Source organism: Silene latifolia, chromosome Y (assembly GCF_048544455.1).
Source record: "Silene latifolia isolate original U9 population chromosome Y, ASM4854445v1, whole genome shotgun sequence".
Taxonomy (NCBI): domain Eukaryota; kingdom Viridiplantae; phylum Streptophyta; class Magnoliopsida; order Caryophyllales; family Caryophyllaceae; genus Silene; species Silene latifolia.
The window spans coordinates 304,402,260-304,417,650 of NC_133538.1; the positions used below are offsets into that span (position 1 = coordinate 304,402,260).

Below are 15,391 nucleotides of genomic sequence, written 5' to 3' on the forward strand. Positions count from 1 at the left end.
AATTGCACTCCCTTCTCGTACAGACCGAGAAGGACATGAAGCTCAGTGGGAGCATGAAACAGGATGTTCTCGTTGTGTCAAACAAGGGGAAAGGTAAGGGCAAAGCTCGGCAAACCTAGCGATAGGTAAACCGAAGTTCAAGAAGTCGGGTTCGAGGTAAGAGTGGGCTGGTGAGTCGAGTACCTCGTCGGGCGCGACAAAGAGCAAGAATGAAAACATGGAATGCCATCATTGCCACAAGACTGGGCATTGGAGGCGTACATGTCCTGTTTATCATGAGGACTTAAAGGTAGGTCGTGTTAAACTTTGTTGGTATGTCTTCTCTCTCTTCTACTTTTATTCATATGATTGAGATTAACCACGCAAGTTACGGAACTTGGGTACTTGATACGGGTTGTGGTTCTCATCTGTGTAATCATGTGGGGGCTCGAAATCTCGAGCCTCTCGTAAAGGGTGAGGTTGACTGCGTGTTGGGAATGGAGCAAGAGTGGCGCCGTCTCAAAGGGGACATATGTGATCCAGCTTCCTAGCGGATTTGAGTTGTCATTATATGACTGCTATTATGTACCCAGTCTTTCCAAAAACATTATTTGTTTCGCACTTGACAAACTTGGTTTTTCATTTGTAATAGAGAATAATACTTGCATTTTCTCATTACACGATATAATTTATGGCAAGGCAGTCTCCATGAATGGAATTTATGTTTTAGATCAGACAACCGAAATATTACACGTAATGAATAAAAAGTTAAAGGTTGGTGACAAAGATCAAACGTATCTATGGCACTGCCGTATGGGACACATTAATGAGAAACGCGTAAAACAGCTCATTAAAAATGGAGCTATCTCGGCCTTTGATTTTCAATCATTTGGCACGTGTGAATCATGTCTCATCGGTAAGATGACTCGTATTTCCTTCAAAGGTGTTGGAATGCGCGCTGCTGACCTATTAGGGCTCATACACACGGATGTATGTGGTCCTATGTCAATCACCGCACGAGAAGGCTATAGGTATTTCATCACTTTCACGGATGATTTAAGTAGATATGGCTATGTCTACTTAATGAAGCATAAAAGTGAATCCTTTGAGAAATTCAAAGAATACCAAAATAGGGTACAGAACCTACTTGGTAGAAAGATAAAAACACTACGTTCAGATCGTGGTGGCGAGTATCTTTCTCACAAGTTTGATCAACACCTCAAAGACTGTGGGATTGCCTTACAGTTAACTCCACCTGGAACACCTCAATTGAATGGTGTGTCCGAACGGAGAAATCAAACACTACTTGATATGGTTCGATCCATGATGAGTCACACGGTGTTACCTGACTCATTGTGGGGTTATGCTCTTCGACATTTGCTCTAATACTTAACCGAAGTCCGTCTAAAAAGTCTGTTGACAAGACTCCATATGAACTATGGAAGGAACGGTCCCTAACTTGTCCTTTATACGGGTTTGGGGCTGCGAGGCTTATGTCAAGTGGAGACACGAGGATAAGCTCGGCCCGCGATCGGTCAAGACATACTTTATAGGTTATCCTAAAGGAACACTTGGTCATTACTTCTATTCGCCAACCGAACAACGTGTTTTTGTTGCGGCTAGTGCGACATTCTTAGAGAAGGAATTTCTCGAGAATGCAAAGAGTGATAGAACCTTCGACTGTCGGAGATTCCGAACCAAATACCGAGCAACTATTGGAGGAACCTATTCCTTCAATCCCGGCTACGGTTAACATTCCTGAGGAACCTAGGAGGTCGGGAAGAGTCTCTATTCCTCCGGACAGATACATTGGTATGGTCGAGGAACATGACATAGATGACGTTCTACTCTTAACGAGTAGTGAACCCGCAACCTATAAAGGTGCCATGACCGATTCGACTCAAAGCTATGGCTTGAGGCCATGCAATCCGAGATGGACTCCATGTATGAGAACAACGTGTGGGATCTTGTTGACTTACCTGCTAAGGTTCGTCCCCTTCAATGCAAATGGCTTTACAAGATAAAGCATTATGTGGAAGGTCAACAAGATATCTACAAAGCACGACTATTTGCTAAAGGTTTCACCCAAGTGCCAGGTTTGCACTACGATGAGATTTTTGCACCCGTAGTCATGCTGCGTTCCATTCGGATTATCTTAGCAATTGCCGCTTTTCATGACTATGAAATTTGGCAGATGGACGTGAAAACCGCCTTCTTAAACGGCTTTTTGGAGGAAGAGTTGTACATGGTACAACCCGAAGGTTTCATCGATCCAGTACATCCTAAGAAAGTGTGCAAGCTTAAGCGTTCCATTTATGGACTTAAGCAAGCATCAAGGAGTTGGAATCATCGCTTCGACCAAGTGATAAAAGAAAATGGATTTACTCGATCGGTCGAGGAACCATGTCTATATATCAAGTCGAGTGGAAGCAAGATTGTCTTCCTAATATTGTATGTTGACGACATACTCCTGATTGGGAATGACATACCTCTCTTAACTTCGGTGAAAGTATGGTTGAAAAACCATTTCCAGATGAAAGATCTGGGAGAGGCACAAAGAATTCTAGGCATCCGTATCTATCGAGATAGATCTCGACGGATGTTATCTCTCGATCGGGAGTCTTACATAGACAAAGTCCTAGAGAGATTCAAAGATGACTAACTCCAAGAAGGGGTTCCTTCCTATGGCTCGGGGGTGCATTTGAGCAAGTCTCGGGCACCAAAGACACCGGAAGAGAAAGAGCGCATGGCACGGATTCCTTATGCTTCGGCTATAGGATCAATCATGTATGCCATGATATGCACACGTCCGGACGTGGCATATGCATTGAGTATGACAAGTCGATTCCAACAGCATCCAGGTGAATCACATTGGCTGGCTGTCAAGAACATTCTTAAGTACCTCCGGAGGACTAAAGATTGGGCATTGACTTATGGAGGCTCTCAAAAGCTATGCGCAACCGGTTACGCAGATGCTAGCTTCCAAACGGATCGAGATGACTCGAAATCTCGGTCTGGATTCGTTTTACTCTTAATGGTGCTCGATCATCACTGGAAGAGTTCGAAACAAACTGTTACAAAGCAGATTCTACGATCGAGTCCGAGTACTATGCCGCGTCCGAAGCTACAAAGGAAGCGATATGGATGCGTCAATTCTTACATGGGCTATCCGTAGTGCCTAGTTCGAATGACCCGATCACCATCTATTGCGACAATAGTGGTGCCATCTTCCAAGCTAAGGAGCCAAAGTCTAGCAACAAGTCTAGACATGTACAACGGAAAGCTCATCTAATCCGAGATTACGTGGAGCAAAAGGAAGTAGTGATAGACAAGATTGCTACCGATGATAACATAGCAGATCCTCTCACTAAAGCATTACGACAAGATAAGCATGAAGGGCACGTTAATTCCATGGGAATTAAACGTGTTCCTAAGTTGTAGTACTCTTTTATGGATTAGATTCATTCGCTTTTGTACTCTATACAACGCCACCGTTTTGATATTTATATATTTTGTTTTTCATGTGGATTTGTACGACAAATTTTGAACACCACAAAGTGAACTGAACGAACATTATATTTTTCAGTCCTTAATTGCCCACATGAGCTGATAACTCTGGCAATTATTTTGTGACGTTGGTTGATGGTGGGTTCAACTAGCCATAAGTCAACAAGGTTGTGACCAATCACAGAGGCGATTTATACGGATATTTCGTAGGACACAATTGTGACATCGACGTGGAGTCCTAAATGTTTTATAACATTCGGTTCCCGGTCGTGGATAGGACTTCCATGGTGATCCTAAGAGTCGATTCTTTTGACTATCGACTGTCTCTTGAGACTAAGGCAGATTTTGGGTGACTTTGGTTTCTTTCTCACGGTCATCCGTAACGGGGGCCAAGTAGATTGTTTTGGGTCATTTCATGCGTGCTTAGACCAGGAAGGAGTTCGAGTTGAAGGAAATATTCAGCCTTTATCGGGTACTCGATATTTCTCAGGGCCACTCGAGGAGTCAGAATCGAAATGCATGGCCATGCTCGGATACGGATTCGTTTTATCGGTTAAGTTACTCTCTAGTTGGGGAAACCACTCTAGATACAGATCGATTGTAAAATACGACCTTTGCGGATCCAGATCTGCAAATTGTTTTACATTGAGTGGGATAAATTTTAAATGAATATGAGAATCGGTTATCGCACATACACTTGTACGGACAAGTGGGAGTTTGTTGGAGCTTGTGTCCTCCAGTTAGTGCGGATAACGTCATTGCACATACACTTGTACGGACAAGTGGGAGCTTGTTGGGGCTGGTGTCCTTAATGATTAGTGCAAGGACTTATAAATCTCTAAAAGGATCAAAGGGCATACTTTTGGTATTATTATCAGTTGGTCCACGTTTATCAATAACGGTTGGCTTGCTAGATAAGTTTGACGTTATTGTCATACAGATGGCGGTGATCAACTGGTCCCTAAAAGTCACACCTATAGGATACGTTTGAGAGATGTGACGGTATGAAAATACAGTCATGTAGACGCCAATTTTGACTAACCAGTTAGTCCGAGTTATTTGACCAATAATTAGTCAATATGTGATGTTGAGATATTTTATTTAATACGGATTAAATAAAAATGGCTAAGACGAATTAAGCGGTTAATTCGTAAAATTGAATATAAGCGTTTTATATTTAATTAAATGTATATTAAATATAATTATACAATATTGTCTTTGTCGGACATGTATTAATAATTCAACTAAACCGTGTTATTAGTTGATGATTTAATATCCGATAACCGATGACAGTCTATAATAAACACCGCATTGTATACATTTTAGCCTCGGACCACGAGTTAAAAATAAGGAGAAAATGGAAGCCCATTTCCCCCTTGTCCACTCGGTTTTGGCCGAATTAGGTGAGACAAAAGGAGAGCTCTCTCCTTCACTTGAGACCTAATTCATTTGCTAAAAATTTTTAGGGTTTTGGGAATTGTGCCTCCCGAAATTCGGATCTCTCATCCAACACAAACTCACAAAACAATCCCCTCGATATTGCAAGGCAATTAGGGGATTCTCTCTAGCACAAGAGCATTTCTCGGACAATCTTGGGTGCAACATTTAGGAGGAGATCTACCTTGATCTCTCATTGCCATTTTGCACTAGGACCGAAGGTTATTTCTAATCTTTGTCGTTTCATTATGTTTTTCGTTTTATGACTATAATCACATGTAAATTTTGCGTTATAATCCTATAATTAAAGGGTATTATACGGATATTACCCCACACCTACTGTGCAGCCAGAGATTCAGACTGATCCCATTCAGGTGCCCACTGTGGTGGAGGAGCAGTTGAATGAGATTACTCCACCTTATGATGCTGACCCTTTTCTTGATGGTACTTTTACTGAAATCTCTGCAGAAGATGCTGCAGTTATTTCTCCTTCCCAGAATGGTTCCTTCCCTCTTGCCAATAAGTTTCTGGTTTTGGAACCAGTGGAGATATTGGAGTCTGTTGAAGTTGTTTCAGAGACATCTTTGGAACTAGGTGCTACTTCGGAAGGGATCAAAATTGGAATGGTATCAACACTGGAGAATGTAGACTCAGGATGCTCTTTGCTAGGTCAGAGATCTTCAGTGGTAATGCCTTCCTCTTCTGTTCTTTCTCCTGAGTTGCATTCAGCATGTTCTACTGTAATGTTGGAAGTTAGGGAAGTTGTCCCTCCTGATAAATCTCAATGAAAGTTGCTTCCTGGAACATAAGAGGGTTTAACTGTCCTTTAAAGCATAGTGAAGTCAGGGAATATTTAGGGGGTAATAAGATTGATATTTTGGCTCTTTTGGAAACCAGGGTTAAGGAGCATAATGCTTCCAAAATTATTAGTAAGAAATTCAGAAATTGGAAAGTGGTCTGCAATTATTCTCATCATTACAATGGGAGAATTTGGGTTTTCTTTAATCCTAGATCTTGTTACTATTCTTAGTCGATCATTGTTTGAGCAGACTTATCCACTTTAAGGTGCATCACCATGAGTCTGCTCTACTTTTCATTTGAGTCTTGTCTATGGGTGTAATGACCCCTACGGATAGGCATAGGCTTTGGTCCGGTTTTGATGCGATTTGCCACTTGAGCCATGGTTGGTGTTGGGTGATGTTAATATGGTGAGGTTTCCTTCTGAGAAATTGAGCAATACTCCTCCTGTACTCCAGGATATGCTTGATTTCAATGATTGTCTTGCTTCTTGTCATCTTGATGACCTTACTTGCACTGAGGTTGACATGTCCTGGACTAACAAGCAAGATTTTGTGACTAGGGTTTGGTCCAAATTGGATAGGGTTTTGGCTAATCATGGATTTATTACCACCTATCCTAATGCTTTTGGTCACTTTCAGGAGCCTGGCATTTCTGATCACTCACCTATTTTGGTCAAAATTTCTCAGGATAAAAAAGTTGTTAAGAGATTTATCTTCCTTAATAGTGTTGGGTGGCCCATCCTGATTATTTGCACACTATAAAAGCAGCTTGGAATACTCCTTTGCAGGGTAGTCCTATGTACTGTTTCTTTCAGAAATTAAAAAATGTTAAGCATGCTCTTACCCATTTTCATAAGCTTCATTTCAGTAATATCTCTCACAGAGTTCAGTCTGCTAAGAATGCTTTGATGGAGTGACAACATATTCTTGCATCAAATCCTTTCTCTGATGTTCTTATTCATGAGGAAAGACTCTTACTTGCTGATTATACTAAGCTCAGAGATCATGAATTTTCTATCCTATCTCAGAGGGCAAAAATTAAAGATGTCCAGGACTCTGATTGCAGCTCGAAGTATTTTTTTGCAAAAATTTCTGAAAGAACCCATCAGCAGGTTATTGGTGGCATTCATGATCACCATGGCAAGCTCCATATGGGGTTTTCTTCTGTTAATACTGCTTTTCAACATTATTATCAGGATCTTTTGGGGCATAGTTCTCCTCCGCAACCTTAGATACGATTTTATTTCTCAAGGTGCTGTGGTTACTCCTTCTGATAGGCAATCCCTGATTAGAGAGATTTCTCCTACTGAAATCAGAGATGCACTATTCAGTATGGATTCAAATAGTAGTCCTGGTATTGATGGATTTTCAGCAGGGTTCTTTAAGTTAGCTTGGCAGATCATTGCTAAGGATTTTTGTAAAGCTGTGAATCAGTTCTTCTCTTCTAGCAAAATGTCCAAGCAGGCTAACTCTACTGTTATATCTCTGATCCCTAAGAAAGCTATACCTACTACTGTTACTGATTATAGACCTATATCTTGTTGTACTGTCTTCTATAAGACAGTTAGTAAGGTCTTAGCCAACAGGCTTTAGAGTGTTCTCCCCTCCATTGTTGGTGCTGAACAAGCTGCTTTTATTAAAGGTCGTAGCATTTTTGAGAACATCATGTTATCTCAAACTTTGGTTAAAGGGTATAATAGAGCCAATGTCTCACCTCGTTGCATGATTAAGGTGGACATTAGAAAAGCTTTTGATTCTCTCCAATGGTCTTTTATAGCTGCTATGCTTCCTGGCCTGGGGATTCCTCAGCAATTCATTGATTGGGTGCTTGGTTGCATTCAAACCCCCTGGTATTCTTTAAAAATTAATGGTGATCTATCTGGGTTTTTTCAGGGGAAAAGTGGGATCAGGCAAGGTGATCCCCTTTCTCCTTATTTGTTTGTGCTCAGCATGGAAGTTCTATCCAGATATCTTAGGATCCTTGGTGATAAGCCTCTTGTTTCTTATCATCCTAAGTGCTCTAGATTAAAGCTTAATCACTTGATTTTTGCTGATGATTTTATGATCTTTGTTAGGGGGGATGTTCCCTCTGTAGCAACAGTTAAAGACACTCTTGGTATGTTTGCTGAGCTTTCTGGTCTTCATGCTAACATTGAGAAAACCAACATTTATTTTGGAGGGGTGCATCCAGCTGTGAAGGAGGCTATTCTTGATGATACAGGCTTTTCTGAGGGTCAGTTTCCCTTTAGGTATTTAGGAGTACCTTTATCTACTTTTAGAGTTTCTGTGGCAATGTTTGATTCCCTCATTCTTAAGATCAAGCACTCTATTCAGCATTGGTCTTCTAATCTCCTTACCTATGCTTTGGTAGAGTTCAAATTTGATAAATTCTGTCATTTTTGGCATGGAAACTTTTTGGTGCTCTTGTAATCTTTTACCCCAAGAGGTCCTTCATAAGATCAATAAGCTTTGTAAGGATTTCTTTTGGGGGATTCCTTTTGAAGGCAGCAGAATGGTGTTTAAAAATTGGAGGGATATCTGTTTACCCTGGGATGCAGGTGGGTTCAACATCAAGGACCTTTCTACATGGAATGATGATTTGCAATGCAGATGGCTTCATTTGTTGGCTCATACTGTTGAAGGGAGTTGGGCTTCCTGGCACAAGGCTTATATTCTGCAAACATCGATGTCTGGACTATCCAAACCCATGATAGCTTCTTCTCAAGTCTTAAAGGGATCTTAATCGTGAGGGATAGGCGGTTGCTCTTGCAGCAAAGACTTCTAATGCTTCTTCTTTACTGAGTAGTTGGTGTTCTCATGGAAAATTTAAAGTCACTATGGCATATAGCTATCTGAGAGGAGTTGTGCAGGTTGGTCCTTGGGCAAAAGCCTTAACTCATCCTCGCATTGTTCCTAGTCATAGGATAATCTGCTCTTTGGCAGCTCAGGGGAAATTAGCCACTGTGGATAATATGCAGTATCGTGGTTTTTATATGGTGAACAGATGCTCTCTTTGTGAAGCTGCTCTGGAATATCATGGTCACTTGTTCTTCAACTGCTCTTTCTCATAGGAAATCTGGCAACAGCTTATGAATTGGATGGGAGTGAATCGTGCTGGTTCATGCTTATTTTCTGAACTTGAGCATGCTGGCAATGGAGGGAAGAAAAATTGGAGAATGGCTTGGTTTAGTACTACTTTGGCTGCAGCTGTTTACCAAGTTTGGAATGAACGCAATTCTCGTTTGTTTAGAGGAAGAAAGAATATTGTACATGACATTGTTAGGAGGATTAAGTTCCTAGTTTCTACTCGTCTACTAATGTGGACACATCATAAGAGCTATATGCTTATAGTTGCTAGTCTTTGAGGATTTTGTATAGTGGTTAGTCTTTGCAAAAACCCTTGTAATTTCTTTCTTAATTGAATGAAATGATAATCTTTTTGCAAAAAAAAAAAAAAAAACTCTAAACCATTAGCTATAGTGAGCACATAGGTCCCCACGGAAATGGCAGCTACTCTAGCTCCATTGCCCATGCGTATATCCACATCACCTTTTTCTAGTGCTTGCACGTCCCTTAAACCCTGCAAAATGATTATAAAGGTGAGACCGACATATGGTATCTAATACCCAAGTGAAAGTGCAAGCATAATTAACGTCTATCATAGAGAGAGAGCAAATCATACCAATAGGCGTCACACGCCCTTCCTTGAGGTCCTCCAAGTATTTGGGACAACTCTTTCTATAATGCCCCTTCCTATTACAATGGAAACATTCGGCCTCATAGAGTTTGACATTCTTTGCCTTGGGTTTACCATTCTATACGGCTTTCCTCTTTCCCTTGTCTTGTTTCTTTGACGATTTCTTGAATTTGGACTTTTCTTTCCTCTTTCCCTTTCTAACTCCAAGGGACATGTTCATTAACTTCATAGTGGGAACATCCCCTTTGTCACTCCCACTAACTTCCATATCCCTCTCCACTTGCGTGAGGAGTGCATAAAATTCATGATAACTCTTATTCATGCCATTCATGTTATAGTTTACCCTAAAGTGGGCAAACTTTGTAGGAAGTGAGTGGAGGATGCGATCCACCACAAGAGTTTTAGGAATTTTACACCCTAGACGCTTTAGGATGTCAACATATTCGACCATTTTTAGTACATGGGGACCAACCTTTTGGCCTCTCTCAAGCTTTGCTTCAAAGAAGCGTGCCGCCGCTTCGTATTGGCGGACTTTGGGTGTTTGTGAAAATATAGTAGTCATACGAGTGAATATCGCGTACGCATTTAAAAAACTGCATGAAAGCTTGAGACTTGAGGACATCGACCATATCAACACATTTTTGATATAATGGGGCATCCTCATATAGTCATCATAGGCGGTCCGCACCGCCGATGAAGCCCTTGCACCAGGCTCGATGGGAGGGGCATTGGTCAAGTAAGCAACTACGTTGTCGGACAACGCGACACTTTTGATGTTGGATTCCCATTCAAGAAAGTTACTACCGTCATCTTTTAAGGTACATTTGTCCATTACGGACCTTAGCCATGAATCTTTGCCTAGTGGAGTAGTTGATGGACTTGATGAAGTTGCCATTGCGAATTAAAATCCTACAACAAACAAGGAAATATTAACATTCATTGTTTAAAAATTTACTTGTGAAACATGTTTAACAAGTTTTAACAATTATATAACGATCTCCAACTAAATTATATAAATAATTCCAAGATCCGTTTTTAAACAAAAATGAGTATCGCTTGGGTGAAAACATCCCATAATCGTGTAAATTCGGTAAGTCAACGTTTGACTAATTCTACCTCTAGAACTCTTGGTCGACGGATTTCCTTAAATCCATCTACTAGCCCCGGAACACAAGACCGTGTTAATATTCCCTTAAGTCCAACCAAATTTGGCGCGTGATAACCTTTTATCACCCTACTTACCCGAGGTAAAAAGAGAACACCCTGCTTAGGCGAGCGTGGCTCTAATGAACAAGGAATTCATAGGTGTTACTAATTGGTAAGGCTAATCTCAATTTTAGTTATGTGAGAGATCTTGTCAATTTACTCATAAATTCCCTATAAGTGAACTAAGTCGTTGAATGTAAATGACGTGAATTGACCAACCGCAAAAATAAAATGCATGTGAATAGCGAGTTTGTCATGCGCGGAAAAATAAAAGCAAACAAGCATATGAATATTTCTAGTATGGCCACCTAGTTAAAAAAAAATAACTAGACTATTACTTATCAGAAACCAACTCCTTGGTCCCTTACCTCTTCATTCCAAAAGTAGCTCCTTCTTGTGAGATTTGGAACACCTTTCCAAAAATCGACTCCGTCTCGTAGTAAATCCGTCTTTTGGAAATGCCGGTAAAAATAACTATTACAATCAAATTACATAGCTATTCCAATTATACATTAATTAATAAAATAAATAAAACTATTAATTAATTACAAACTGACGATATGAGATCGTATTTAAATTACAAACAAATCGCTATTCCCATTCATTTCGGGTAATAACGATTAAAATAACTAGGCCATACTAGGTACAACAAAATAAATACTTTAAATAAATGACATTCATTCATTCAACATAAATAAATATTCTTAAAAATGCAGTAAAATGATGCCAAAATCGCCATATCTAACAATCGTTGGTATCTTTCTCGGTTTTGTGGATTTAATCGATTTTTAACTTGTTAAAAATGAATATTCAACACTTAAATCTCATTTAAGTCCAAACTAATTTTCCAAACTATTTTGAACCTCAAAAACTAGTCCTCAATAATTTGATGATGAATAATTAGTTTGATTTGGTGTTATTTGCTAATTTAGTCGGTAAAATCATATCTTATAAGTAATAAATCCAAAATAATTGATAATATTACCAAAAATTGAAACTAAAAAATTTGAGTATTCTGGAACACTCCTAAGAACACAAAAAGGTCAAAAAAATTGCCCAAAAAGTTCGGATAAAGTTTATGGAGAAAAAGATCGATATTTATCGGTTTTTAACCACTAAAACCAATAAACATCAAAACAAGGTGAAATCACATTTTAAATTTCACTTTTAATTTTTAAAACATATTATTGAATGTACATAAATTTTTCAATGTCACAAACATTCATTATAAATATATGATTAAAATAATTCACTTTTATCGACTTTTAACTCATAAAATCAATAAACATGCAAAACATCAAACCAACCTTCGAAATTTTACATACAATCTGTAGAAAATATGCATAAAACAATATAAAAATTTCAAGACCCGAATCAACTTTTAACTATTTATAGTTAAATCTTAACCAAAATACGGCATTTTTGACTCGATTTTCTACAAAAATCATTAAAAATAGCAAAATAACTTCACAAGTCACCAAATTTTACGACAAACCTTCTGAGATCAGTAGGTATGCATGCCCAAAAAATTTCATGCTAAACCTTCTTTTAACACCATTTTTTATTTTTCCAAATTATCTCATAATTTGTTTAATATGCTAAAAATCAACATGCAAAATACAAGCCTAGCTCTGATACTACTTAAAGATCATAGATCCATATTAGACTCTCTAATTAAAATCAAATTATCTCATAATTTGTGTTTTAGTGATCTATGTAACATGCATTGGATATAAAAGCATATTAATTAAGGATTAAGGAAATAAAATTTTCTTACATTGATTTGATGGTGAATATGGGCACAATCAAGATCTCCTACCTTGATTGTTCTTCTGCTAATGAAAAATGGAAGATACTCCTTTACCAAATCACCAAATTAGAAGATCTCCTTCAAGAAGCACCCAAGAACATATACCCAATAATCTAACAAATATAACTAGATACTTGTTAAATTTAACCCTTGATAATATGTAAATAATACTAATACACTTAGTATTTTTAAACTATATTACTAACAAATCTTAGTAAAATGATTTTATTAATTTTTAAAGAGATAATAAATTTTCTTACACTTTCTATCACATGCAATGTTCAAGTGTAGAAAAATGAACAAATGATAGATTGTATTTGGGGGGAGTGGCCGAGTAGGGTATAAGGGAGTGGAGTGTTTTTGGCTCTTTTTTATGTCCAATGCAATATCACATAGAATAGAACAAAAGGTAATTTAGGGAAGAGCATAAAGCAAAAGTGAAATGATTATGTTTATAATCATCTAGTCACACTCTATTTACATGGTCCAATGCCCATATACGGGTCCATTTTGGTTCTTATATTTGTCACACAAATACGTGTAATTTTACTTTAAACATTGTTTTATGTTTAAATGCTTCCCGATTAATTTTTTTCAAAACACTCCGTAAATATACGTGTACCGCTACACATATTATTTACGTACTAATATTAATCACATTAATCAATTAGTACAATTTTAGTGAATTAACAATTAATTAACTAAAACCCGTCTCATAAAATTTATTATTCAATTATCGCATAATTAAATAATAACTGCTGCGCCTCGAGTTTGCAACTCGAAATCTCTCTAAAAAGATCGACTAACCATTTAGTCAATAAATCAAGGGACTAAATAAATTGTATCTCATATAATTAATTAGTTGTCAATTGGGGTTTGTTCCTTTAGGTATGACCGAAAGGGTCAGTTGATCATCGATGTCTCATGACAATAACGTCAAACTCTAGTCAGCCAACCATTATCGATTTACGTTAATCAACTGACGAGGATCATAAAATAAATATCCTATTGATATTCCTTCAATGAGATTTATGTTGTAAATGCACTATTGTGGAGGACACTAACTACAACACCTAGGGCCCTTTTGAAACGTACCATGTAGCATAAATGAATCTAGGGCGTAAAACGCCTCCTAGAGTAGGACAGGAAATGATTTATGGATGGAATAGGGGAGCCGCCTAATCCAACCGGGGGTATTTGGATGAAACGTACCTTCTATTCATTTAAAATGAACCTAGGGCCCTTTTGAAACGTACCATGTAGCTTAAAATGAATCTAGTGCATAAAACCCCACCTAGAGTGGGATGAGAAAAGGTTTATGGGCGGATTAGGCGCAACTACCTAATCCAATCCTAAACCCTTTCCCTTATTGTCGGAACCGGAGGCATTTGGATGAAACGTTTTGCTATAAATTTAAAATTAAACTAGGGCCCTTTTGAAACGTACCAAGAAGCTTAAAATAAATCTAGTGCGTAAAACCCCTCCTAGAGTGGGACAGAAAAGGGTTTATGGATGGATTAGATGGAGCTACTTAAGCCAATCCTAATCCCTTACCCTTTTTATCAGAACCGGGGGCATTTGGATGAAACGTACCAACTATACATTTAAAATGAACCTTGATAGGACCCTTTTGAAATGTGCCAAGTAGCTTAGAATGAATCTAGTGCGTAAAACCTCTCCTAAAGCGGGACAGATAAGGGTTTATGGATGGATTAGGCGGAGCCGCCTAATCCAACTCTTATCCCCTTCCCTTATTATCATAACATGTGGCATTTGGATGAAAGATACCTTCTATATATTAAAATGAACCTAGGGCCCGTTTAAAACGTATTAAGTAGCTTAAAACGAATATAGTGCGTAAAACCACTCATAGAGTGGGACGGGAAATGGTTTATGGATGGATTAGGTGAAGCCGCCTAATCCAACCCTAATCCATGTCCCTTATTATCGGAACTGGGGGCATTTTGATGAAAAATACTTCCCATACATTTAAAATGAACCTAGGGCCCAATTGAAACGTACCACGTAGCTTAAAATCAATCTATTGCGTAAAACCTGTCCGAGAGTTGGACGGGAAAGGGTTTACGGATGGATTAGGGAGAGCCGCGAAATCCAACCCTTATCCCTTTCCCTTATTATTGGAATCGGGGGCATTTGGATGAAACGTACCTTCTATATATTTAAAATGAACCTAGCTAGGGCCCTTTTGAAATGTACCAAGTAGCTTAAAATGAATCTAGTGTGTAAAACCTCTCTAAGAGTGGGACGGGAATGGGTTTATGGATGGATTAGGCGGAGCCACATAATCCAACCCGTATTCCTTTCCCTTATTATCGAAACCGGGGGCATTTGGATGAAAAGTACCAACTATACGTTTGAAATGAAACTAGCTAGGGCCCTTTTGAAACGTACCAAGTAGCTTAGAATGAATCTAGTGCGTAAAACCTCTCCTAGAGCAGGACGGGGAAGGGTTTATGGATGGATTAGGCAGAGTCGCCTAATCCAACCCCAATCCCCTTTCCTTATTATCAGAATTGGGGGCATATGGATGAAACGTACCTTCTATACATTTAAAATGAACATAGGGCCATTTTGAAACGTACCAAGTAGCTTAACACGAATCTAGTACGTAAAACCCTCCTAGAGTGGGACGGGAAATGGTTTATGGATAGATTAGGCTGAGCCGCCTAATCAAATCCTAACCCATTTCTCTTATTATCGGAACCAGGGGCATTTGGATGAAATGTACCTGCTATACATTTAAAATTAACCCAGAGGCCTTTTGAAACGTACCAAGTAGTTTAAAACGAATTTATTGCGTAAAACCCCTCCTAGAGCTGGACGGGAAAGAGTTTATGGATGGATTAGGCGGAGCCGCGTAATCCAACCCTTATCCTTTTTTCTTATTATCGGAACCGGGGGCAATTGGATGAAACGTACCTGCTGTACTTTTAA

At 38.8% G+C, this 15,391-nt stretch overlaps 1 protein-coding gene across 1 annotated transcript; it reads left to right on the forward strand.

The window, feature by feature from the left end:
* Positions 1 to 6,128: 6,128 nt before the first annotated feature.
* Positions 6,129 to 7,316, forward strand: LOC141631074 (uncharacterized). The gene is made up of 4 exons (XM_074443795.1): positions 6,129 to 6,419; positions 6,512 to 6,636; positions 6,752 to 6,835; positions 6,920 to 7,316. Exons 1-4 carry the CDS (start codon positions 6,129 to 6,131, stop codon positions 7,314 to 7,316), a joined length of 897 nt encoding a protein of 298 aa, XP_074299896.1.
* The last annotated feature ends 8,075 nt before the right edge of the window (positions 7,317 to 15,391 follow it).